Source organism: Microtus pennsylvanicus, chromosome 9 (assembly GCF_037038515.1).
Source record: "Microtus pennsylvanicus isolate mMicPen1 chromosome 9, mMicPen1.hap1, whole genome shotgun sequence".
In the NCBI taxonomy this organism is placed as follows: domain Eukaryota; kingdom Metazoa; phylum Chordata; class Mammalia; order Rodentia; family Cricetidae; genus Microtus; species Microtus pennsylvanicus.
In genome coordinates, this window is record NC_134587.1 from 44929725 (window position 1) to 44955593 (window position 25869).

General features: G+C 50.5%; 1 protein-coding gene across 2 annotated transcripts in view; it reads left to right on the top strand.

Annotated features, from left to right (window-relative positions):
* Ptpa (protein phosphatase 2 phosphatase activator) overlaps positions 1 to 10272 on the top strand; it is a 32060-nt gene extending 21788 nt beyond the window's left edge. The window contains exons 8-10 of one of the 2 annotated variants that reach the window (XM_075985737.1): positions 1098 to 1198; positions 4997 to 5104; positions 8902 to 10272. In XM_075985737.1, coding sequence (XP_075841852.1) covers positions 1098 to 1198; positions 4997 to 5104; positions 8902 to 8979 — 287 coding nt within the window. In that variant the 3' untranslated portion in view covers positions 8980 to 10272. The remainder of the gene's footprint in view (positions 1 to 1097; positions 1199 to 4996; positions 5105 to 8901) is intronic. The other variant, XM_075985738.1, reaches the window with a different exon arrangement.
* The last annotated feature ends 15597 nt before the right edge of the window (positions 10273 to 25869 follow it).

A 25869-nucleotide genomic window follows, 5' to 3' on the forward strand; every position in this document is an offset into this window, starting at 1 on the left:
AGTTGAGTTTGGTTTGCTAGGATACATTCCTGCATCACCTGGTGTAGCTGCATGGTTTCATTGCATGAGTACTGTAGTGTGTGCTTCTTGACACAGTGAGTATGTACTGTTAACTCCACTGTGGATACTTTTTTTTTCCTGGCTAGCCAAGAACTCACCTGTCTCTGAGTGCTGGGACTAAAGGTGTATACTACCATACCCAGCTGAGGTAACTTTTAAGGGAGATGTGCATGGTAATGGTGCTTAAAAAGCAGAGACCTGTACTGACAAACTAGGAACAGAATTGTTGTCATGGTTAAGTGGGTACACAGCACTCAGCCTCCGCTGATTGGTAGCACAGCAGGTTTGTGTGCACCAGTGTCACCACAGGTACGTGCATGGTGGCTGGCTGTGTGCAGTGGGCACCTCACTAGGTGGTAGGGATTTCTGAGTCCCATTAAGATCTTTTGTTTGTTTGTTTGTTTTTTGTTTTGTTTTTGTTTTTTTTTTTTTTTTTTTTTTGGTTTTTTGAGACAGGGTTTCTCTGTGGTTTTGGAGCCTGTCCTGGAACTAGCTCTTGTAGACCAGGCTGGTCTCGAACTCACAGAGATCCGCCTGCCTCTGCCTCCCAAGTGCTGGGATTAAAGGCGTGCGCCACCACCGCCCGGCTTAAAAAAATATTTTCAAAAATAAAAATATACCACACTTTCCAATAGAGCCCACAGGCTGGTGACCAAGCCCATCAGCAGGTCTTTGAGGGCTCTTGCAAGCTGTTCTTCAGAGAGGCTGTGCTGTGGAATGATGGGTAAAGACGATGGTATTTTATTTATTTATTTTTTTGGTTTTTCGAGACAGGGTTTCTCTGTGGCTTTGGAGCCTGTCCTGGAACTAGCTCTGTAGACCAGGCTGGTCTCGAACTCACAGAGATCCGCCTGCCTCTGCCTCCAGAGTGCTGGGATTAAAAGTGTGTGCCACCACTGGGCTCACGTTAAGATCTTTATGTACTAGGCAAGCACTCCACCACAGCTCTGCCCCAGCACACCATCACAGGGGTTGTTGATCTGTGTGTGGTGGGCACCTAGTGCTCAGGCTCAATCAGAGGCCTCTGCTCTCCCCAGACCACCCCCACCTGGAGCCCAGACATTTTGTGGATGAGAAGGCGGTGAGTGAGAACCACAAGGACTACATGTTCCTCCAGTGCATCCTGTTCATCACTGAGGTGAGAGCCACAGCAGCCTCTGTTAGCCTGCCTTGGCTACCAGGGCCTGCTTGCCCAGCTGCCAGCCTTCTCCCAGACCCGGAAGGACTCTTTTATTGTTTGGTTTGAGTTAGAGCTGCACTCTGCTGCCCCCAAGCTGGTCTTAAAATTCACAACAATCTTCCTGCCTCAACCTACTGACTGCTGAGGATTACAAAATAAATAGCACACTCAGTTCCCACAGGGCTCTTGAACTGATGGATTAAAGTTGTAGGTATTAGTTAGACTTGATGACCTGCAACAGGCCTGAAAGGATGGCAGGCATCGTCCATCAGTCCACCGAGTCTGTAGAGCCATGTGCTGTGGACTCAGGCTGGAATCCCTAGACGAGCTGGAGTGATGGGAGTAGTTAGCTGTGTTTGTCTGTACTTCAGCAGTGTGCCTGTGATGACAGTCCCTGGGCCCCATACCACCTGGCAGATTCCGTAACTGGAAGGAAGCCCTTGTTTCACTAAGGCAGAATTCCCTATGGTGTGGTGCTGTAACATACCCAAGGTGGCCCCGGGACCTTGAACATTCACAGCCTTGGGTCTATGCCAGCTTTCTGGCTCATCGAGGTACCCACAGTGTCAGGGCCTTGCTTCTTAGAGTTGTTGGAACTTTTCATTCTTCCACCTATACCTGTAAACTCTCATCCTAAATTTACAAAGTCCTGTCTTCCTTCTCTTCCTATGGCCACCTGCTGTCTGCTCTGTGGAAGTACACACAACTCCTGCCCATGGATGCTACTCTTGGCTTCCTGGTCCTAGCTTCTGAGTAGGGAAGAGCCTGATTAGCAGTCTCAACTCTTTAAGTTTCTTCTGGTCAGCATTTGCCTCAGGCTTCTGCCAAGCTCCAGGGGCCAGAGGGGAATGACACATTTTTTCCAAGTCAGCAAATGGAGCCTGGAGCTGAATGGCCATTACTTGGTTCTTGGAGATGTGCTGCCTTCAGCAGAGTGGCAGGCTCAAGGTCAGGAGGACTTGGGGGCAGCACAGCTCACTGCCTTGAAAACCAGCTTTGCAGGACTCCTTAAGAGTGAAGTGTAGGGTTGGGAGCTCTAGGATGAGGTGGAAGAACTAGATGGGGAAAAACCACACATTCTGCAGAGCTTGCTACTTGTGTCCAAAAGCCTAAGCTGCTCTGCTTCCCTTGGCGGCCTGCCAAGCCCCTTGCGTCCTTGTCAATAATTCTAACAAGGAGACTAGCCCGAATGGGCGTTGGGGACTGGCAATCGATCCCATGCTAAGACTTAGTGTGTTTGTTTGTTTCTGCTGGTATAAAACCTCAAAAGCTTTCCCAAAGTTTGGGAGAGAGGACGCTGTAGAAGGTAGCCCAAAGTGGCCACGAGGTGGCGCTAAAAGTGCATTGAACTCGGGTGGCTTCAGGAACAGAGGTAGGAAGTGGGAGGGGAAGCTCTTTGGCTGTTGTGTACCTTCTTTGCAAGGCTTGGTTTTCTCTTGGTTCGAGGCTCTTGGGTCAGGCTCTGGTTGGTTGCTAGGCACTGTGGTAGCCAAGGGCCTTTTGCCTTTGCTAGGTTGTCTGGTTACTGTTACAGCACCCTGCTCTTCATAGATAATTCCCCCGCCTGCCCCGTGCACAGCGTGATCAGTGAGTGAGTGAGTGGCTTGGTTAGGACCACCAGACCCTGGGGTACAGCATCCTGGAAGTCTAGGAGGTGTTCAGGGCTCTGTTGCCTTTGTAGATCTGCAATATCTACTGGTCAAATAAACGTAAGGAAGTTGGGAAGGAAACCATTTCTCTTTGTTGGGCCTGCTTTGATAGCTGTGGGCATGACGGCGGAGGAAGCCCACCTTGCAGGGCTCATACTGCTTCAGGAAATGAAGCCCTGGCGCCTTTAAGAGTCCAGGGCAGGCAGGAAAAGAATTTCGGTTTCAATCTGGCTTCTAAATTTGGAGTTTTGGGAAGGGAGGGATCAGATTTCAGCTGGAAGGGAAGGAGCTGACAGGAAGGCGCTGTGCTGAGCCTCCCCCCACCCCGCCCATCCCCCTCAGTTACTGACAGAGGAACCATTTACAAAAGGCCGATTCTCTGGGGAGTGGAGAGGCAGGAACGCAGCGTCTGTGAGTAATTTCCTGCTCAATATGGCTGCTCTGACTCACACGATTCCCCGGGGGTCACTGCGGGACTGCAGTTGCTTGCTTGTTCTCGCTCTTTCTCTTCTCCCTTTGTGGCTAGAATGAGCTAATTTTTTTTTTTTTTGTCTTCTCACCCCCGACTCCTTTTTCCCCCTCATCCGTTTTTTTCTTTCTCTGAGTTGCAGAGCCTCCTTCTGAAGGACTTGTGAGACCTGAGGCTCTCATTGAATGCCTGGGGGTGGGGTGCCTCTCTAGAGATGTGCTGCGCCTCACAACTCTTGCAGCCTGGTAGACATCCTTTTCTGAGTGTCCCTTGCTGGTGAGCGAGGCTGGTCCCCCAGGCAGGACTCAGTATCCCTCTGTCTGTCTTGCCCCAGAGCCCTGGCTGAGCAGGCCTTGAGCACCTGCTTTGAGACTTGGCAGTTGGCACCCTGGTCCACAGCCCCCCCAGTCTGATGTCTCTGGCTTGCAGGTGTGCAAGATGAGGGTGGAGGACTGGAGAGACCGAAGCGGGAGTCTTTGCTGGAGAGTTGGGGTAAATCTCAGGAAGTTCAGGGCCCTGTAAACATTGTTCCTGGTCAAGGAGACTCCACAAATGCCTGGCAGAGAGTAGGGCTGGCTGGTGACCTCACCGCAGGGGAGGGACCATTGAGACAGACTCTCACTGGGGACTTTTGCCAGGGGACGGAGAAATGGGGAAAATGGCAATGTTTTAATTTAAATCTAGAAGTTGCTCTTACTGGGGTAGAGACCTGGGGGAGTGGACTGGCACTAAAGTAGCCTGTGATGTCCCATTACAAAGAATGTTTGGGTTTATCCTTTCTGCTTGGACTACCCTGTACCTCACCCCTTCCATGTGGAGCCTTCCATGAAGGTTCTGGAACCTTCTACTCACTAAAGTCCAGGTCTCTGCTTCTTGCCAAACTTAGTCACTTCGCTTTTTAGAGTCTTTCTCTGTAGCCTGGGGCTGGATGCTGAGCCCTGTTCCCAACATAAATGCTGCCTGTAAACTGGGAAGGCAGTGAGGAGGGTGTGCTAAGCTACACTCTCAGTGGCAGACTCCACTCAGGACACAGGCTTTTCTTTCCTGGTGCTGCGGATCTGATGTCACAGGAACTGCTCTGGACTGGCTGCAGTGCTTCTCTGCCTTCCTGGGGTCAGGTTCTTGAACAAGAAGGACCGCAGAGATGGACTCTGTGTTCCTGCTGACCTGTCGCTCTGCGTCTGTCTGCCCTCCTCTTGACCTGTGCTGCTCTGGAGCTGTAGCCTCCTTCCTGTCTACTGTGTAGAGCCTCTCAGCAGGCCCTCCACAGCCCTTTTCCCACCCTTTGAGGCCTGCCTGGCACTGTACAGTGTGGGGAAGGGAACCTGGCTGCTGTCTGATTGGAAACACATCTTACTCTCTCAGGGTGGAGATTTTGTCTTCCTAGGGTTGCAAAACTTGATAGGTATTGGGAATGGAGCCTCAGTTTTACAGTCTGAGGGAAAGAAAGGTAAGTGGAGGAGGATGTGGGCGAGAAAGGTTCCATTTTTTTCAGCAGTTACAGGACAAGCCCCCTTCCCTTATCAGTGTACCTCCCCCCCCCCCCATCTTATGTATGTCCTTGCTGCAGGAGAGCAGGGGCAGACCCCCGGGCAGCCTCTGCTTTCTGCTTCTCTAGTCCTGGACTTTCTTTTCCAGATGAAGACCGGCCCCTTTGCAGAGCACTCCAACCAGCTGTGGAATATCAGTGCTGTCCCCTCATGGTCCAAAGTGAACCAGGGTCTCATCCGCATGTATAAGGCAGAGGTGAGTGGGGTCTGGCCATCACGCCTGCCCCTGCTGTCCCTTAGTCCTGGGGTGAGTTCAGGACTGCTAGTTCTCTCTGAACTTGGGGACCTCAGAACCTAATGGGCAGTCTCAAGGCACTGAGCAGAAACCTGCCTCAGCCTTGCATAGATAGGGATTGAAATGGCTCCTGCTGCTAGGGAAGTTGGGGACTCTCTTTCTACTTGTCAAATGGCCCGAAGCCCCTCAAAGCTCTGGTAACCTGAGTATCTCTCCCAAAGTGACGTAGGATGGGTGTGATCCTAGAGCTACCCAAAGCAAGCTGTCCTACTATAGGAGGTAACTGGGAAGAGGTAGAGTCGGGTAGTCATTGGCATTCTTTAGTGGGAAGATTATAGGTGTTTGCCTCTGCTCTCGGCTCACAAATCTGCTGCTGGGATACTTTCCCTGCTGAAAGGTGCCTGCCCTTCCTAGTGCCTCCCATACTCTCCTCCACAAAAAGGCAGAGAGGACACCTTCTACCTGTCTCCAGTGGCTCCTCCCACAGCTCAAGCATTCTAATCATTGGAAATCTTGTCTTGTGAAACCCCTTCTCCCCCTCCCACTCTCTAACAGCCTCAGGAATTGTCCTGCAGCTGCCCATCTGATTCTTGACATCATCCCTTCTCTTCTGTAAATTCAGCTCATTGAACTCAGAGCTCACCCCATCCATCAGAGACAGGACAACGGGGAAGGGTCTAGAGGCTAGCCAGGCCAGATTTGTAGTGTAAATGTTTCCCACTGGCCTGACACCCTTGGATTGGTCCTGAAGGGATTAATAGAACATGGTCTGATCTGGGCCGTGGTGGTGGTACACACCTTTAACCCCAGCACTCCGGAGGCAGAGGCAGGCGGATCCCTGTGAGTTTGAGGCCAGCCTGGTCTACAGAGCTAGTTCCAGGACAGGCTCCAAAGCTACAGAGAAACCCTGTCTCGAAAAAATAAACAACAACAACAACAAAAGAGTGTTAGAACCTGGTTAGAACATGGTCTGACCAGGTCTGGGTCTAGGCAGCTTTCTTCTGTTCTTCCCTCTTTGACCCTTTTTCTTTAGATGCCACATCCTATGTTTAGGCTTCAGCCCACCTGCCTCTCATCTGGGAGATCATTCCTGGAGCTGTCCAGACTTCTTCCTGTTCAGCATGTCAGCTCCAGCACTGGGCACTACCCTTTGTCCTATCTCCACAACCTTACTTCTCTGAGTCCCTGTAGGAAATACAGAAAAGACCGCCCTGCTGCTGGTCACTCCACTGCTGGGGAAGTGTCAGCATGGAGGGTGTGTATAGCTTCCCTCATATCAAAGATAGAACTCCAGCTGCCTCCTTGCTTAGAATCCCAAATGCTGGCTTTGTGTGTCTTCAGACCTGTGTTAATTCAGCTCCCAAGGGGAGGGCCAGCAACCAGGCAGATCTGCAAGCTGAGGGAGGAGCCAAGAGAAACAAGAGGAGGGCAGGACAACAGGCCTTGGCGGCCTTGACCCGAGCTTTAAGTCCTAAGGGGCTGCTAGGTGTCTGTAGTTGTTAATGAAAGGTCAGTGGGACTGAAGACTGGACGTTTCACTTGCTGTACGCGGCAAGTGGGAGCTGGCTCCTGCCCTGGCTCAGGCCCCTATGCCAAGACTGGATTTGTAGTGTAAGTCACAGCTTGCTGAAGCAATGAGGATCTCAAGGCTTTGTAGGACCCACTTCTTTTTGGTGATTTTTTTTTGGGGGGGGGAGCAGGGATTAAGACAGGATTTCTCTGTGTAGCCCTGGGTGTCCTGGGAAACGCTCTTTAGACCTCAGAGATTCTCTTACTTCTGCCTCCCAGTTCTGGGATTAAAGGTGTACGCCACCACTGCCCCAGAGTACCCAGTTCTTTTTTGTTTTTGTTTTTTGTTTTTCTGAGACAGGGTTTCTCTGTGTAACAGTTCCGACTGTCCTAGAACTCGCTCTGTAGACCAGGCTGACCTTGAACTCATTGAGTTCCGCCTGCCTCTGCCTCCCCAGTTCTAGGATAGGATTAAAGGTGTGCGCCACCAGTTCTTTTTTTTTTTTTTTTATAATTTATGGTTTATTTAACTTTATTTTTTGTGCATTGGTGCGAAGGTGTCAGATCCCCTGCAACTGGATCTTCAGACAGTTGTGAGCTGCCATGTGGGTGCTGAGAATTGAACCCGGGTCCTCTGGAAGAGCAGTCAGTGCTCTTTACCACTGAGCCATCTCTCCAGCCCGCGCCAACAGTTCTTATTGGTGCTTTTATCTCTGGTCCCTGAGAATGGGGGCTGTAAGCCGCTGCCCAGAGGGCCCAGGAAAGGACCTACTTTTCAGAGGCTCACTAGACTTGAAGTACAAGGCTGTGGCGCCCTGAGCTGCCAACAGAGGCCTGCTCAGACCTGGCATTAGACAGTTAGTTGCCTGGAGTGGTTATTTTCTTTTTCTTTTTTCTTTTAAGAGAGGTATTGGGCTTTCTGGGCCTTGTATGCTGGTGGTCTTTCTGTCCTGAAGGCTGCCACTGTACCTGGAGAGTCCTACCTCTTCTTGAATCACAGACCACCCAGCCTGGACTCCTGGGGTCAGGAGGTGGTAGACTTCACAGCCCAGGCACAGTAGTTGGCCAGTATTGCTGGAAGAAAGGCCCTCTTTAGATGCTTCTCCTGCCCTGGTTTCTTGTCCTTCCTCTAGCCCTATAGCTTCTTTCCAGCTCAGGTTCCACAGTCCTCTGGACAGAAGGCTACTATTTTTGCCCTTCCCCCACTTGCCTTTCTGGCTTCTCTTCTTTGAGAGCTTGAGGCAGGTTGACCTTTGACCCTTTCTGGAATTTCAGGCCCTGAAGGTGGGGGGGTGACTTCTAAACTCCCACCACTTCCTGATGACTTAAGCACTGTGGCAGCTGCCTTGCCTCAGGCCTGGACATGTTGCTCCTCCCCCAGGGACAGGCTGCACTTCCCTTCTCCCCACTGTCTTGGCTCAGGCCTGACTCCATGTTGGAGTTCAGTCTCTGTCCTACTTGTCCTATATGCGCTCCTTTCTGGGGTAAGGGAAGGTGAGCCAATCAGGGTACTCCTTTGACCACAGACAGAAGCCCTTACCTCCTGAGTCTTTAAGTCTTATTCTCCAACAACCTAGAGGTCCCTAGCGCACGGAGGGTTGTTTCTGGGGTCAAAGTGTAGACCTACCAGCCTGGTAGGTATAGCTGGGGCTACTGTGACAGCCTGTGGCAGGCTAGGTATGTAGGGGTATGAGCCTGGGGTCAGGCTGCCTGTGCGTCTTCACTTCTTACCACAAGTCTGAACTGGGCTCAGGGAGTCCCCATCCCTTTGCCTACCTTCAGTGCCTTTGCCCTGACCTCCACAGAGGCTGCTGCCAAGGTGGGACAGAGGTATCAGGTCTCATTCTAAGAGTGAAGATGTCTTTTCAAGCCAGACGCCCAAAGACTACAGAAAATAGGGTCTAACCTCCTCAGCTGTGCTCAGATGACTCCACACCTCTAAGGGCCAGGACTGGGATGGGGGTTGTGGGAGGATCTTTTCTATTTCTTATGGCCAGCTTCCCCTCTGGGTCAAGTAATGTCTCTCAGATGCCTGTCTTGACTTCTACTGTGTGTATCTTTGGAGGGGAAGAATAAGGACAGGATGAAAAAGTGTCATCCTTCTGTGTATAGGCCAGGGGCTGCTCTGACTGGGTGGCTTCTTGAGCATTAATGGATACCCCATAGTTTGAGCCTTCATGTTTGTCTGGTCCCTGGGGATGCAAGAGACCAGCCAGGCCTCACCTCCTGGTCTCCCCCTCCTTTCTCAGTGCCTGGAGAAGTTCCCTGTGATCCAACACTTCAAGTTCGGGAGCCTGCTGCCCATCCATCCTGTCACATCAGGCTAGGAGAGGCTGAGCCACCAGAGCCACCCTGGCCAGTTCTCCTGTGCCCTCTGACCCGGCACCCCTCCCACCCACCTTTGTTCATTCTGTTTGATGAGAGGCTGTTTACTGAGATGGGTGCTGAACAGGGCCTGAGTTGGAGGAATTGACCAAAGTGTGGCCAGTCTTTGACTGTTCGTCTGGTGGGCAAGCAAGAAGAGAGGGGCTGGGACCTGGTCCTGGGGCCCCTGCCCACCCCTGTCCTTCTGCTTCCTTTCTCTCCGCCCAGTCCAATGTGGAGACAAGGGCATCCTGCTCTTCCCATTGCTTTCCCTTCCCATGACAAGACTCCTTGTTGAGAGAGGGGACACGGCGCCTTCGGGGGCTGGCTGGTCAGCTTCCCGAGCTGTGTTCCACTGGGTATCTGCTGTGGGGCTGAAGGGTGAGGCTGTCAGCAGCTGTGGGGAGGCTTGGGATTGGGGAGATGGTGGGTAGAGGGGCTATGGATGATGAGGATGGCTTTCTCAGGGTAGCCTTCTAGGCCCTGAGGTTACCTGTGCCCATCCTCATTCTGGCTTTTGTTCCCTGGCCCTTGGATTTGCCGGGTGTTGTGACTATTAGTAACGTTCCCCTTCCTGGGGGTAGCTTAGCTATGGAAACTGCTCCAGGCTCCTTGGAAAGCCTGTTGATTGGGTGAGACCTCTTTCCAGAACTGTCTCTGTCAGGGAGAGAATGGTAGAGACTCAGGGAGACTAGGGCTGCTGTGTTTGTGAGAATCTGGCCTCCTCCAGTCACTCTTAGGCCTGATCAGTTCTGCTACCTCCTTCCTGCTTTGATCTTGAGCTTCACCTGAGGCCCTTGCTTGCTTGGGTAGGTCTGTGGCTGGTGTGAGATGTCAGGGGAGGCAGCAGCCCTCTCTTTCTCCCTCTCCCCTTATGAGAAGAGGCAAGCAGTGCCCTGGATATGGACTGCAGAAGGGGACCTAGTCACAGTCACCAGTTTCTCCTAGCATTGTGACTGAACTGGTACCTGTAGGCTTCCCTGCCATACTCGCCCTGTTCTGCACTGCCCAGCCTGTGTCTGTGTCCATAGACCCCTTGGGGAGTGGACACTGAGGAGCACAACCCAGGGGCTTGGCCAGGGCTTAGTGATGATCTGAACAGAGCTGGGGCTCAAGTCATCAGTGTCACAGGCAGCGTCCTAGGAAAGGCCCAGTGCCAGCCTCCCTTCCAGGGCCAGGCCATCGCCTTCCTGGCTCCTTCCCCTAGTCCTGCACCTCCCTTGCTGTTTGGATTAAAGCCTCTGTTTTACACCTGTCCCCCGTGTGAGACATCTTTTCCTGACATGTCTGATTGACTGTTCCCTAGCAGGTCTCCTCCCCATCGGCTGACTTTCTGAGAATGGAATGTGTGACAGAGATTCAAGTAGACAGGGGGTTCAAATCCCAGCTATCCCTCTGCTCACTCCCAATGACAAGGTTGTAGGTAGGTCTCTGAGCTGCTCTGAACCCCAACCCCTTCATCTAGAAGATGGGTGCAATCACATGTGGCTCTGATGAGCCTGAGACGTGGCCTGGCACACAACACATGCTGTGCTGTCATTGTAGCAGCGTGCGCCTCCTGCAGCTGCTCTGGACTCCTGTCAGCCCTACCTGTAGTTCTTAGTTAGCCTTTCTCCTGAGCTCACCTTCTGATCCATTGGTGCTAAGGCCGAGGATGGCTGTACGTGGACTCCTGAGATTGCCTGTCCTGGGAATAAGCCTTTCTACTGGCCCTGGAGGCTGTGCACAGAGGCAGGAAGAGAGCCTCAGCCCAGTGCCTTTGCTCTTCCTCTGGACACCCTTGGTTGCCCAAAGCCTTGTTGTGGAGTCCAGCACACTGGAGTTCAAACTGAAGGCCAACTGTTTACAGTGGAGGAAATCCGTGATGCTTGACTTCACCTCTCGGAACTTCAGTTTCTCGGTCCAAAAAACAGGTATAATAATGCATCGTAGTCTAGAGCAGTGGTGCTCAACCTTCCTAATGATGTTGCCCTTTAATAGAGTTCATGTTGTGGTGACCCTATCCATAAAATTATAACTAATTTTACTGTTAGAATTATAATATAATACCTGTGTTTTCTGATGGTCTTAAGTGATCCAGCCCCAAAGGTGTTGCGACCCACAGGTTAAGAACCACTGGTCTAATAGCTTATTTGTTTCCCAGGCAATGGCTGTGTATTTGTGACCACAGCATACCAGAAAAGAACAGCATTAGTCAGTAGATTGTAATTAAGAAATTAATGGGGGATGATGATGCTTTTTGTTACACACAAGCATGTCCAGCTGTGCATTGGGTTAGGGTTTCTCTTGTGAAAAGGCACCATGACCACGACAGCTCTTGGAAAGGGAAACATTTATTGGGGCTGGCTTACAGTTCAGAGGTTTAGTTTATTATCATTGTAGCAGGAAGCATGATGGTGTGCAGGCAGACATGGTGCTGGAGAAGGAGCCGAGAGTTCTACAGCTGGATTGGCAGGCAACAGGAAGAGAAGAGACACTGGGCCTGACTAGCTTCTGAAACCTCAAAGCCCATCCACAGTGACACACTTTCTCCAAGAAGGCCATAGAGCTCCAACAAGCCTACATCTCCTAATAGTGCTACTGCCTATGGGCCTATGGGGGCCATTTTCATGCAAACCGCCACTTTGTGACATACATTATCTGTCATATATGGAAGCTTATATGTTATCCAGTCATATATGACTGGAAAGCTGTGCAGTCACATTTAAAAAAACATATCTTGGGCTGGAGCAATCTTCTCTCTATCTGTGGGCACCTGTACTTAGGGGGCACAGGGACACATAGCCACACGGATGCATACATATACATGTAATTAAAAAATAAGGACTGGGAACTGGAGAGGTGGATCTGTGGTTGAGAACACTGACTGCTCTTCCAGAGGAGCCAGGTTCAATTCCCAGCACCACATGGCAGATCACAACTGTCTGTAACTGGGGGTCCAGGGGATTCAACACTGTCATACAAACATACATGCAGGCAAAATGTTAATGTACATTAAAAAAATAAATAAATATAAGGGTTAGGCCTGGAGAAGGCTCAGGTTAAGGACCAGAAGCTCCAGATTTTGGGGCTCACAACCATCTGTAACTCCAATTCCAGGGGCTCTGATGCCCTCTTTGGCCTCTGTGTGCATGGCATGCACATGGCACATAAACATACATGCAGGCAAAGTACTCACACATATAGAATAAATCTTTTTAAATAAAAGTAAGAGAGCAGAGAGATGGCTTAGTGTTTAAGATCATGCTGATCTTGCAGAGGACCCATATTCAGTTCTTGGCACCCACATGGTGGCTCACAACTTTCTATAGCTTAAGCTCCAGAGGATCCAGTGCCCTCTTCTGGCCTCCATTGGTACTGCACATGTGTGCATACATGCAAACAAAGCATTTTTTTTTTTTTTTTTGGACACAGGGTTTTTACATAGCCCTGGCTGGCCTCCAACTCACTACATAGACCAGGGTGTCCTCAAATTCACTGAGATTTACTTGCCTCCTGAGTGCCGGATTAAAGCTGTGCACCCATCATGCTAATAAAAACAGATCTTAAAAGTAAAATATTTTGGTGTTGGGAATTTAGCTCAGTGGTAGAACACTTGCCTAACAAGTGCAAGGCCTTTGGTTTTGTCCTTAGCTCCATAATAATAATAATAATAATAATAATAATAATAATAATAATAATAATAATAATAATAATAATAATAATAATAATAATAATAGGGGCTGGAGAGATGGCTCAGCGGTTAAGAGCACTGACTGCTCTTCCAAAGGTCCTGAGTTCAATTCCCAGCAACCACATGGTGGCTCACAACCATCTGTAAAGAGATCTGGTGCCCTCTTCTGGCCTGCAGGCATACTAAATAAATAAATAAATAAATAAATATTTAAAAAGATAATTAAAAAAAAAAAAGATCTTCAGGACTTTTCAAGCATTGCTGAGCGATGGTGGCGCACGCCTTTAATCCCAGCACTCGGGAGGCAGAGGTAGGCGGATCTCTGTGAGTTCAAGACCAGCCTGGTCTACAGAGCTAGTTCCAGGACAGGCTCCAAAGCCACAGAGAAACCCTGTCTCGAAAAAACCAAAAAAAAAAAAAAATAATAATATAAAATCTTTTAGCTGGGTGGTGGTAGTGCACACCTTTAATCCTAGCACTCAGGAGTGGAAGCAGGCAGATCTCTGACAGCCTGATCTCAAGTTCCAGAACATCCAGGATTGCACAGAGGAAAAACTTAATAAAACAAAAGCCTGTATTGAATAACAAAAACAAAAGAAAAAATTAAAAAATAAAATCTTGCATTAGAGAAAAAAAAATTCCCTTTCTTTGAGACACGTCTCATGTATCCCAAGCTGCCTCGGATTTGATGATTGGCTGAAGAAAACTTTGATGAACTGTTGATCCTCCTGTGTCTGCCCACTCAGTGCTAGCATTAGAGACATGCACCACCATACCCAGTTTGGGAAGTGCAGCAAATTAAACCTAGGGTTTTGTGCATGCTAGGCAAGCTCTCTACCAACTGAGCCACCACATCACCAGTCAAAAGCCTCATACTTGTATGTTTATAGTTGAATATGCCTTGAAGGAAATGGCTGGGAACCTCCAGGGGAGGTGGTGTAACCCTGGAGTTGCTGCAGGCACCAGGAACCCCAGCAGGGGATGTGGGTGGCATTTTAGAAAGGTGAGGAGTTTGGGGTTTGGTTTTAGTTTGGAGCCTGAGAATCCTGGGGTGAGCTAAGTGGGTAGACAGCTTGCTTTGGAGACTGCAGCTATGTTTGGCACAAGGATAGGGACTGGTGAGATGTAGTCCAATCAGGTGTGTGAAGATGTCACTCAGAGGAGAGGGGGCCAAGTGTGCAGAAAGACTCACAGTTCTTGGCTAGCGTAGCTTGGCTGCTGCTGCTGGAGAGTGCTCCAGGGTACTGAAATCCTAAGAGTGGGAGGAGGTACTGTGTCCCAGTCTGGTATTGGCTGAGGTGGTCAGGGAGCAGTTGGCATAGAGTAAGATATAGGCAGCAGACCCTTGCCAAGTATGAAGAGTGCCTGAGGAGAGGAGGGGCAGGAGACTCTGGTGGTGGAGCTCTGGCCTTCACCCTTGCTTAGGACTGCTTCGCTTCACTGCAGCGAAGGGAAGTACTGGGGTGGGAGCGTGGGGAATAGAAGCAGGGAGCTAAGTGGTGCATACAGGAGCTGCCTGGCTCTGGACATTACCTCACAACTCTGTTTACTAGTGTGGTTTGAGGTCTTCCCAAATCAGGTTAGCCCAGCCCCTCCAGAGGAAGGGGGAATGCACAGTGGGGCAGTGTGTATCCCATGTACTCTGAACCCCAAAACCTGCCTGCCTGTGAGTGGGTGAGACTGAAGGTCGTGGGAAGGTTTTGGAAGGTGGGCCATGCTGCTTTCTGCAGGCTGGAAAGAGCATAGGAGATGGTACATAGATGATGATAGAGAACAGAGGAGAGCTGAAAGAGTCAGCCAAGTGCAGCCTTCCCTGGGCAGCCAGAGGGTACTTGTCCTGTCCTACAAGAGGGCACTTTCCAGTGCATTGTACCATGTAACACCCGATTTGGTGTTACACCCTCGGTACAGTTCGCGCGCCACTGTACCGAACGCGAGTCGGGCAAGGGCCTGGAGATTGAAAAGAAGACACAGAGAGACCAGGGTCATTCGAAAGGAGATCAGCCTAATGTCACTTTATTTAGTATTGGGGGAGTCCTTATCTACCTGACTGCAGCACAAGGATCTCCGCCCAGGCAGGTGGGAAATTACCATATTAACAATGGAGAGAATGCCCTACAGCTAACCACCAGGCGGGGCAGACATAGCACAAAAACACACAGGAAGCTTAGTTAGTAGATCATAAACTGTCACAAATGCACCACAGGAATAAGGGAGACCAGGGCCCTACAGTACCAGGTTTATCTGAGCAAGGAATAGTGAGGCAGGAACATTAGCTACCCTGGGGCTTAAGAGTAGTGGAGGGGTCTGTGGGGCAGTGGGAGCATTGAGGACACGGGTAGGTGGGAGGTACACCTTAGAGACGGGTGAGAGGCTTCCCACTGCCAGTCCATGCTGTGTCCATGAAGGATGACCGCTCCGCTGACGTCTGGGTCTAGGGAAACTGGGTGGTTGTGCATGTCTCTGTCTGCTATCCTGAGCCGGGTGGACCTGGAGAACAAGCCGGACCTTCCAGCTTGTGTTTGAGGGTCTGTGTGTCAGCCCGGTGGAGGTAAGAGGAAAGAGCCTTTCCTAGGAGAGGGACACAAAGCTGGGGGATTGGGGACCCCCAGCATAGGTTGTGTGTTTTCTTTCTTTTTTTTCCTTTTTTTTTCTCTTTGTTTGCTTTCCTGTTTGTTTGTTTGTTTGATACAGGGTTTTTCTGTGTATCTTTTGCTGTCCTAGAACTCACTGTGTAGACCAGGCTGGCCTCAGACTTACAGAGATCCTCCTGCCTCTGCCTCTTGAGTGCTGGGATTAAAGGTGTGACCAATGTGTTTTTCTTGAATCCACCTCACATCAAGCACTTTCATAAAGATATTCTGAGAATATTTCCTGTTTTCGGGAAACTTACAAGTGGGGGAAACACGTGGGTCAGCCATGGAAGAAGGTGGCTAGGTATACAGGCAGCTGGGCACCAGGGCTCCCTCAGAAGGCTGAAGAGCTGCCCAGGAGCTGAGTCCTGAGCAAGGACCACAGACCATGGGCATCAGGTAGAGCCTGTGACAGCAGAGGCGGCAGGAGACGAGTGAAGGTGGTGGTAGTGGTGCCTCCTGGAGCTTTGAGTCAGGCTTGGGGACACCCATAGCACTGTGTAATTCACTTTGACTCAACACAAGTACATTTCATTCTCTGCACAATGCGTGTACTTACTGTTTCTGGTAGGCAAGCTGCAGGATGTGGGGTATTGAGCAGAGCCTAGCTCACAGCAGTCACTGAGTTTACACTCAGTGTAAACCAGTGGTTGACAGCAGAGCTGGGGGACACCTCTGTGAGTCTGTAAGAATGTATGAGGGACCTGGGTAGGGAGTGGGGAAGCTCCCTGGCATCTGGGAAAGTACTGGCCTGGAAGCTGGTATGAGTTAGTGCCTTGGTCAGGGAGGCCTGGACTGCTGGGAAGAGGTGGGGAGATTAGGAGGTGAAGAAGAGAGAAATTGAGCCTGGGTCCCATCACCAACAACAGGCTGTGCTCAGCCATGGGTGCTGAGTTTGAGAAGCCTGCTGGAAGGAGGGAGAGCCAGGCCACAGAGCCTCAGGCCCCTTGGCCTCCGTCTTGTCCTCTGAGTTCTGGCTATACTGGCCACTCTGTTCCTCAAACTCTAGCCTACTAATTAATTTGACCATTTTACCCCATTGGGGACCCCTGGTTTTTTTAGGGCTCAGGTGAGACCTTACTTGATCTACAGGCCTCATGTGGCCTTGTAAACCAGGCACCAGGCACACTGAGCTGTGGAGGCTGTGCTTAACCGTCCCAACAGAAGCTCTACCAGCTTTCTGAGCAAGAGGGAGAGGCAGCCATATGCTCGACCTGGACTGGAGGATGCTTGGCACTGCACATGCAGCTTTCCTGAGCCTGATGGATGCCCTATTCTCAGCACCACTGTTGCTGCTCCTGGGAGCAGGGATGGCCTGCTGTTTTCTCCTATCTCTAGCAGTATGCTTTATGCTGCAGGCACTTGGGTTATACTTGGGAATGGCCATATTAGAGTCAGAACCTTCCTGTGCAGGGGTGGTAGAGATACAGGAGACGGAGGCTGAGCCAGTGGCAGAGCTGGAGATGGGGGGCCTCGGACAGCAGAGTTTCAAGAGTCCTGAAGTGGAAGTGCTGTGTGCTGGAGAGAAACAGGACCCTGTGTGTCTGCAGGCCAGTGACTAACAGGATGTGGGCCAGGCCTGAGCTCCCTCCCTTCCTCAGTGTGGGTGGAGCCCCTGCTCCCAGCTCTTTGCAGAGGCTGGGATGCTGCAGTGAAGCAAGCAGACAAGGCCTGCCCTCTACTCAGAAAAGGCTGGGAATACCCAAGCAGTCAGCAGTTGGGGACTGTTAGGGGCTGATAGAGCAGTCACAGTGGCTGTCAGATGACGTGCTTCTGTGTCCCCTGTGGTAAGAGGCTTAGGGCTTGCTAAGTAGTCCAAGCAGTGAAGGAGAGAAGCAGGTCTGTGTCCTGGTGGACATGGACATAGGTGGCACTCCACTAGTGAGACTGAGAGTTTGGGGAAATCGATTGCTTTTCCTGCTGTCAAGTCTGGCTGTGAAGAGGGGAAACACCACTGACCCAGCAAAGAAAAAAGGGAATTGCAGGCATTTGAATTGGCTTTCTTTTTGTTTTACTTGAGATAAAAATCTCACTGTGTACCCTGGCTGGCCCAGAACTTTGTATGTGGCTTCAGATTCACAGTGGTCCCCTGCTTCTGCCTTCTGCGTGCTGGGATTAGAGTTGTGCTTCTGTACTGAGCTGCTTTACACTTTGGGTTTTGAATTTTTAGTTCTGTCTACGTTGCCTATATACTACTTTAGTACTGAGACAGATGGAAACTGATTGGAACCTGAGGAGTGACATGCCTTTGACAAGGATGGAAATATCTCTCTCTTGTGTGTCTGAAGCCTCCCTGGCCCGGCATGACTCTCCTGAGTCCTCTGATAAGTTAGATACAAGTTCAGTCTTGAGGGTAAGAATGGCCTAGAGTGGAGGAAGTGTGGTATAGGCTAAGATATGGTGATTCTGTGGGGTGTTGGGGGCCCTAGCAAAGAGGGAGAGCCCCTGGTGGGTCCAGCCTTATCCACATCTCTGCACCAGAGACACATCTACTCAGGACAACCCTCAGCAGCTCTTTGGTAAGGAGGGCCTGATGCGTGTGCAGACCTGGGCAACCCACACCTGCTGCAGTTCTAGCGAAGACAAGCTCTATCCTGGTTTCAGTATTGTCTCTTCTGTCCGTAGCAACCTGTCCAGCTGGACCTTTGCTGATCCCACAAAGTTCTCTTGGACTGGGTGGGTGTAGACAAATCCTGTTATTTGCTTGAGACTTAAGTTGTGGTTTTTCAAAAGAGACACCAAAATCCCAACACTTGGGAAGCAGAGGCAGGCCTATCTCTGAGTTTGATGCCAGTCAGTCTACATAGAGAGTTCAGGCTAGCCAGGGCTACATTGTAAAATGCTGCCCCGACCGAAAAAAAAAGTGTGTGTGGGGGAACTGAAATAAAAATCACTCAAACCATGCCCATGCCCATGCCCACTGTACTGTGGTGGTATGCCCCTTTAATCCCAGCACTTGCTGGGGGCAGGGGGGCAGAGGCAGCCAGATCTCTGTGAATTCGAGGGCAGCCTGATCTACAAAGTGAGTTCCAGAACAACCAGAGCTACACAGAGAAACCCTGTCTCATAAAACCAAAAACCAAACAAAAATTGCCCAAACCAAAAGGCAGAGTATGTGTGTCTTTCTCTTAGGTGGGGCCCCTGGCTGGCTCTTCTGACTGGGCTTATAAGATGTGCCAACCCTTCCAGAGCCTGGAGTTGGTTCTTATATTTCCCAGTGTGTGATCCAGAGCCATCATTAACCCCTTAGAGCCTTGATTTCCTCTTACAGAAGAGGGTAGGTAAGCATGACCTGTGGGTGTCTGTATGAACCATTGAAGGTACAGTCTCATTCCATGTCCCCCAGGCCTGAGGTAGACATGTCCTGTGAAGCTCTGGTGGACATGTGAAGATGTTTGAGAGCTGTGGACACATGAGTGGGAGGCTCTCTGTGCACAGGTACCCAACGAGGACCCTATGGAAAGGCTCTTACTAACTGAATTACAGGCCTGCCATCCATTCTGGGCCAGACTGGTTGGTGGCCCTCTGTGATGATCAACAAACTGAACAAGCCCTTGTCTGAAGCAGCTCCTGGCCTGTGTTTGCACTGGTCCCAGAAGCTGTCTCATTCTGGTTTCGGGGGGCTTCTTCTTTTGTTTGTCTTGTTATTTTGAAGACAGGTTCTCTGTAGCCCAGCCCTACCTAGAACTTAGGGAAATCTTCCTTCCTCAGCCTTGATAGTGATTTTAGTCATGAACCAAGTACCTCTGGGTCCTTCTGCTGGTGTCTCCTGAGGCTGAGTGCTCGAAAGTGTATCATCTCATCTTCTAGCCAGTGTGTCTTCATGTCTCAGAAGAAAACAAAGAAAGCTGGCTCAGGGTTACCCAGCTACTAAATGCTGGCCTTCCCTGCCTGGCCAACAGCCCCTCCCTCTCCTCCACTTCAGAAGCAACCATCTTTACAGGACTGGTCCTGGTCGAGAGCCACCAGGGAAGAGATGAGCCTCTCCAGGAGGAGGGTGCTGAGCTGCACAGACAACAGAGGCAAGACCGTGGCCATGTTGTGACCAATCTGGCTGATAGGTATGCTTTGTCTCCTCATGGATCCCCACGTCTGTTTTAGGGGTGATGAGGATTTCAGTGGCTGTCCAGGGCCTCCAGCTGCTCCTGGCGTGCTGGGGTAAGGCCTGGCTGGTCTGTTCCTGCTAGTAGGAGAGACTTCTCTGCAGTAGAGGGGCTGTTAGCAAGACTGAATCCAGGTTATCACCCCCCCATTCCTTCTACCCCAGGAATGTAGCCCCCAGCAGGTCTGACTTGCTCTCCCTCCAAATTTTAAAGCAGAAATGTCTGCCTGTCCCTTCCCTGCGCCGTGGCCAGCCCAGCCACACTGTCGGCTGTCACTTGCCACTCGCTGTGCACCCTGTCCACTCTGCTAACCCGATCCAGTTCTGTCTTCCTGCCCTGAGCTGCTGGAAGGAAGGTCTCCTAGGCCCCTAAGTCTCCAGCGTAGAGGTTTCTTTTCAGTTTACAGCTGAATGTGTGACGGAGTCGAGGGGAGACTGGGTTTGTGACTCTGTAGTCCCTTCTTTCTGAGCACAGAAGCCCCTTTCCTAGAGAACTATTAGAAGGGGTTGAGATGGGCTCATCAGCCTCCTAGCATTAGGCTGGTCATATGTCCAGATCTACCATTCCGGGACCTGGCCTTCCCACCTATTGTGCTTGGTGCAGGGTAAGAATGTGACCTGGGTTGTACCACTGAGTGCCATTGGGGATGCCAGGGGCAGGGGGATAATGTGTGGAGCCCAGTGCAAAGGAAAATGAAAAGCCTATTGCTCCAGAAGCAGGAAAGTGCCACATGATTTCCTTCAAAACTTGCAATGACGCTTTTCTTGTTAAGAAGGCATTTACTGGGGACAAGGAAACACACACATGCTGCAGACACAGGAAAAAAGCCTCTGCAAAGCAGAGGGGTGATTCCGGAAGACAAAAAATTCTTTGGTGTTTCATTCAATATCACTTTACATAAGGGAAAAAGGAACATCTCGAGCAAGCACTATGCAGTTTACTACCTGTTATGTGCAGACCAGCTTCACCTCTAAAGATTAGGTATCCAGTCCACATGAATGTCCACATGGAGACACAGAAATGGTGCATTCTTTCTTTGTGGCTTTCCCTAAAGGGCACCTTCAGCTGACCAAAAACACCAGCCAGGTCACAGAAGAGCACCCCTAGGCTGATGTTCTAAGTCCTGGCATCTCTTCTTATATATACTCTACCAGCTTATCACAGGGAAGTGCTGCCACCAAGGACCTCAGTCTCCAGGGTGGAGCAGGAGGGGAGTGGGAAGGTTCATCTCACATCTAGACAGAGCCCTGACTGGCTACCAGATGGGCTCTGTGGGTACCTCAGGGCAGTGACCAGTGTCAAAGATAGCCCCCCTTTTTGTTTGTTTGGGTTTTTTTTCGAGTCAGGGTTTCTCTGTAGCTCTAGCTGTCCTGGAACTCACTCTGTAGACCAGGCTGGCTTCGAACTCACAGAGTTCCACCTGCCTCTGCCTTCTGAGTACTGGGATTAAAGGTGTTGCCGCCACCACCAGGCTTGAGATAGGGTTTTATGTAGCCCAGGCTGACCTGAAAGTCACAATGTAGCCAAGACTTCCAAGACTTCCAAGACTTCCTGCCATCACCTCCTGAGTGCTGGGATCACAGGTATGCCCATCAAACCTCTTTTTATGTGGTGCTGGGAACGAGACCCAGGGCTTCATGCACTTTAGGCCAGTACTGTACTGGCTGAGCAACTTCTCCAACCCGTCCTAGACTTCATGAGCGAAATACAAGTTCAAAGCTTGGCTCGATGACTGTAGACTGTGCAACTGTATTGCCTCTGGTGGGAAAACTTAGAAAAGGCTGAAGAGAGACTGACATGCTAAGAGAGCCATGAGCTTGGTCACATGTGCCCAGCTACACTCGGCTGAAACACCTGTGGACCTTATTTCCCTGCCATGAGGCTGATTTTTCCTCCCTGGCCAGCACCAGACCAAAATGGGCCACAGAGGAGATACCCAGCCTGACTCAGCCTCTCAAGCCAGCCAGAAACTCATGATCCTCCTGCCTTGGCCTCCTGAGTGCTGGGGTGTATATACCTGACTCTGGGTTCCTTTCTTGGCATAAGGAATCTTAGAGCCGTCCATCACCTCTGCCAGAGGTCACTGAGAGTTCACTTCCCACAGCTCTGCCTGTCCTCAGGTCTCATGCATCATCTATCTTAGGCCAGGTTTATTTCTAGAACAAAGGAAAGCTCATTTCCCTCTCGTTCCCCAGGCTGTCTGATGTGTCGGTGGAGGGATGTGTGCATCTATCTGTGTGTGTCCCTGTGTGTGACCCTGGAGGGTACTTAGGACTAAAGGACAGGAGCAAGGCAGGGAGTATTCAAGAAACATCAGATAGTGATCCTTGTAGCACAGGGCTGTAATCCTTGATATGTGAGAGGCAGAGGCAGGAGGAGTGTTGTGAATTCAAGGTCAGCCTGGGATATGAAAACCGCTTCGAGAGCTGGAGAGACAGCTCGGTGGCAAGTGTGCCGGCTGCTCTTCCAGAGGACCAGGTTCAATTCCCAGCACTCGCCTGGCAGTTCAAAATTAACTCCAATTCCAGAGGATCTGACACCCACTTCTGGCAGAAGCCCACACTGCATGCACACATTGCACAGACATATATGTAGCCAAAACACGCATTCACATAATAAAAATTTATAGAGTACTGAGAACAGCAGGACTAAGGAGAAGCCCAGAGGTAAGATGGTTGCCTATCATGTTCAGGCTGAGCTCAGCCTCCAGGCCAAGCACCAGGAAAGGCAGGCCTTGGGTGGGAGGGTTTGCATAGGGAACAGTGGGAGCATCTTTCTGTCTACAGAAAGCAGAGTTTCTCTACAGAGCCCTTGGCTGTCTTGGGCTCACAGAAATCCTTCTTCCTCTGAGTGCTGTGTAGAGAAACTCTGTCTCAAAAAACCAAAACCAAACGAGAGAGAGAAGACAGACCGACCGACCAAGAAATACACAAAACTTCTAAAAATCAGGGTTGGCCAGTGGTGGCACACGCCTTTAATCCCAACACTCGGGAGGCAGAGGCAGATGCATCTCTGAATTTGAGGCCAGCCTGGTCTACAGAGTCAGTTCCAGGATAGCCTGGGCTTTTATACAGAGAAGCCCTGTCTTGAAAAACAACAAACCGTCTAAAAATCAAAATCTACAAAGTCCATCAGACAAAATAAAAATTAAAAATGCCTAAACAAAGCAATTTGAGACAAAAAGGTCTACAAAAATACTACAGAGTTTGTTTTGTGTTGTATGTGCATACACATGCCGGCACATGTTTGCACCCGAGGAAGCCAGAGGCATTGGGGTCCCCTGGATCTGAAGTTAGAGGCCCTTATGCTATGCCCTGCACTGGGGCTAAGAACCAAACTTAGGTCCTTTGCGAGAACTATAGATGCTTTAAGCCCAGCTCCCTTTTAAACTTTTTACACATGGAATTTTTTATTTGGTGTGTGCTTGTGAGCACATGCCTTTCAGGGCCTGTATGGAAGTCTGAAAAAATTCTCAGGTCTCCCTTCACTCTTTAGGACCTGGGGATTGAACTCAAGTCATCCTGTTGATGTCAAGCACTGTTAGGCCTTCACATAAACCCTGAAATCCAACCTACCTCTCCCTGACAGGCCTGGAATTCACTATGGAGACCAGCTAGCTAGTCTGGGGTAGTTGAGAAGCTGAGTTCTTTCCTTTTTGGTGGTGGTGGTGGGGACTAGGGGTGGGGTGCCCTGCACATAAGTGCAGTGCCCACAGAGGCCAAAAGAGGGTGTGTCAACCCCCTCCCCAGCTGGCAGTTGTGAGCTCCCAATGTGGATGCTGGAAATTGAATCTGTGTCCTCTGAAAGAGCAGCAGCCAGTGCTCTTAACCACTGAATCATCTCTTTAGTTATTAATTCTGTCTTTAAAAAAAGGAGGTGGTGGCACAGGCCTTTAATCCCAGCACTCTGGAGGCAGAGGCAGGTGGATCTCTGTGAGTTTGAGGTGAACCTGGTCTTCAAAGCCAAGGCAGACTCCAAAGTTACACAGAGAAACACTGTCTCCAAAAACAAAACAACCAACAAAAACAAAAGCAACTCGGCTTGCTGTGTAACTGGTGATGGCCTTGAACTTCTAACCTTCTGTGTAAGGGGAGGGAGGCTGCTTTATTCCTGGCTGCTCAACTCCGAAATAATCACACAGAAACTGTATTAATTAAATCACTGCTTGGCCCATTAGCTCTACCTTCTTATTGGCTAGTTTAATCTTAACCCATTTCTAGTAAACTGTATATTGCCACATGGCTGTGGCTTACCTGCAAAGTTCTGGCGTCTGTCTCAGGTGGGGCTACATGACTTCTCTCTGACTCTGCCTCCTTTCTCCCAGCATTGGGTTTAGTCCCCTCAGCTCTGTTCCCCTATAACTCTGCTATAGGCCCAAAGCAGTTCCTTTATTAACCAATGATATTCACAGCATACAGATGGGACTTCCACATCACTTCTGTCTCCAACACCCAAATTCTGGGATTACAGGTGTGCCTCACCACACCCAGTTTGTGCAGTACTGGGGATCCGAACCTAGGGTCTTGTGCATGCTAAGCAAACACACTAACCACTAAGCTACATCTCCACTCACTGAGACAATGAATGCTGACTGTTAGTATGGACACGCTCCCAGAACTCCTAGATCCCTTGTTGGGTGTTAGTCTTCTCATCTTTAAATTATAATCTGAAAATGACTTTATTTGGTGTTGGAGTCACAGGGTTTTTTACTTGAACACTCTTATTCCTAAAACGATCCCCAGGTGGGCTGGCGGAGCCCGCACCGCGCGGGCGGTGGCGGCGGGTAACAGACACAAAAATAGGCATAAAGGTAAAATATTTATTACAGAGAGGGAGAGGGAGAGGGAGGAGGAGAGAGAAAAGGAGAAAGAGATAAAAGGAGAGAGAGAGAGATGGAGAGAACGCGTGCGCACGTCAAGGAAGCAGAAAGGGAAGGGGGCAAGCTGGCAGCGGGCAGGTCAGAGGTAATGGAGTGGGCGTGGCTTGTCCCTTAAAGTGACAGGAAAGCACAACAAACACCCCAACCTTAACCTATTTTAAATATGAGTCCCAGGCCAGATATGGTGGTGCATACCTACAATCCTAGGACTTGGAGGTGGAGGCAGAAAGATCATGGGTTTGAGACTAGTCTGGGTTACATGGTGACAACTCTCCCAAAGCAAACTACAAATAACCACCGGGCAGTGGTGGTTCATGCCTTTAATCCCAGCACTCGGGAGGCAGAGGCAGGCGGATCTCTGTGAGTTCAAGACCAGCCTGGTTTACAAGAGCTAGTTCCAGGACAGGCTCTAAAACCACAGAGAAACCCTGTCTCGAAAAAAAACAAAAAACCAATCAGTCAAACTGTGACAGTGAAAACTGACTGGCAGTCTAGTGTCAATCCAGGGGGAGAGGGCAGGATTGGGGCCTGGAGAAAAGATTCCTGATTCTTACTTAGGCTTTTAACAGAGCAGCCTCAAGGGAAACTCTTGGCTTTTCAGGAGAGTTACAGCCTGGGAAGAGCTGGCCACCCAAATGGTAGTCTCCTTGACTGGTCACCCAGCGATGTGTAAGGCCCTGCACATACAACCCGATTTTGCGGTTGAAGGACTGGAGTCTGGGAAGGGAGATCACTTAATGTGCTGCAGAGCCTGGCGGGTACCCAGTGTGGCTCAAGGTTGACCTGGAACCACCTGCCTGGATTTGGGGCCCACACTTCAGAGGGTGGGGCTGGTGATCCACAGTTAGCTGTCTGCCATTGAACATACTTGAGTGTGGCTTTCTGTAGCAGTCACGCAGCGCATAGCCAGAACCTCCCCCCACCACCTCCCCGTGCGCATGCGCGTTAAGGATCCCTGGGATGGGGGTGTCTAGGCTCAGTCCAACAGGAAAGGCAACAGACAGGATTGCTCTGGAACCTTAGCCTGCCAGGTACAACCAGGAAAACTGGTTGGGGCAGCTGCCCAGACTACTGGCTCCTCACCCAACCCTAGCCCCTCCCTTCCACTGGCCTAGGGGAAGGAAAGAGGCTCCTGTAACACCAAGAATTGTGGATGTTTTTGAGTGCTAGCTAGACGCCAGGCTCTGCTGAGTCGTCCCTCCAGTGAGTTGATTCTCTCTAAAGAGACCAGTGTCAGAGCACTGGTCCTTCCCCCACCCCCCAGCTAGGCTTCCACGGTTTGATAGTTGACACCTCCAGCTAGACCCATCCCTGACATCACCTTCCACCTGCCACTATCTCCTCCCTCTACCTGGGCCAGTGCAGCTCTGAGGGTCATCTTTTCCCTTGCTGTCCATCCGTCCTTCTGCCTTGCATGTCCTTCACTGTCTGCTGGTGTGGTAGATTGCCAGCGCTCACCACAGACTGCCTCTCTCTGACCATTCCTATCAGGGTGAGGCAGAGACACGAGCTTAATGCTGACCAGTGGCTGGGAGTGTAGGCGAGGTCGGTCACTGTCCAGCGGA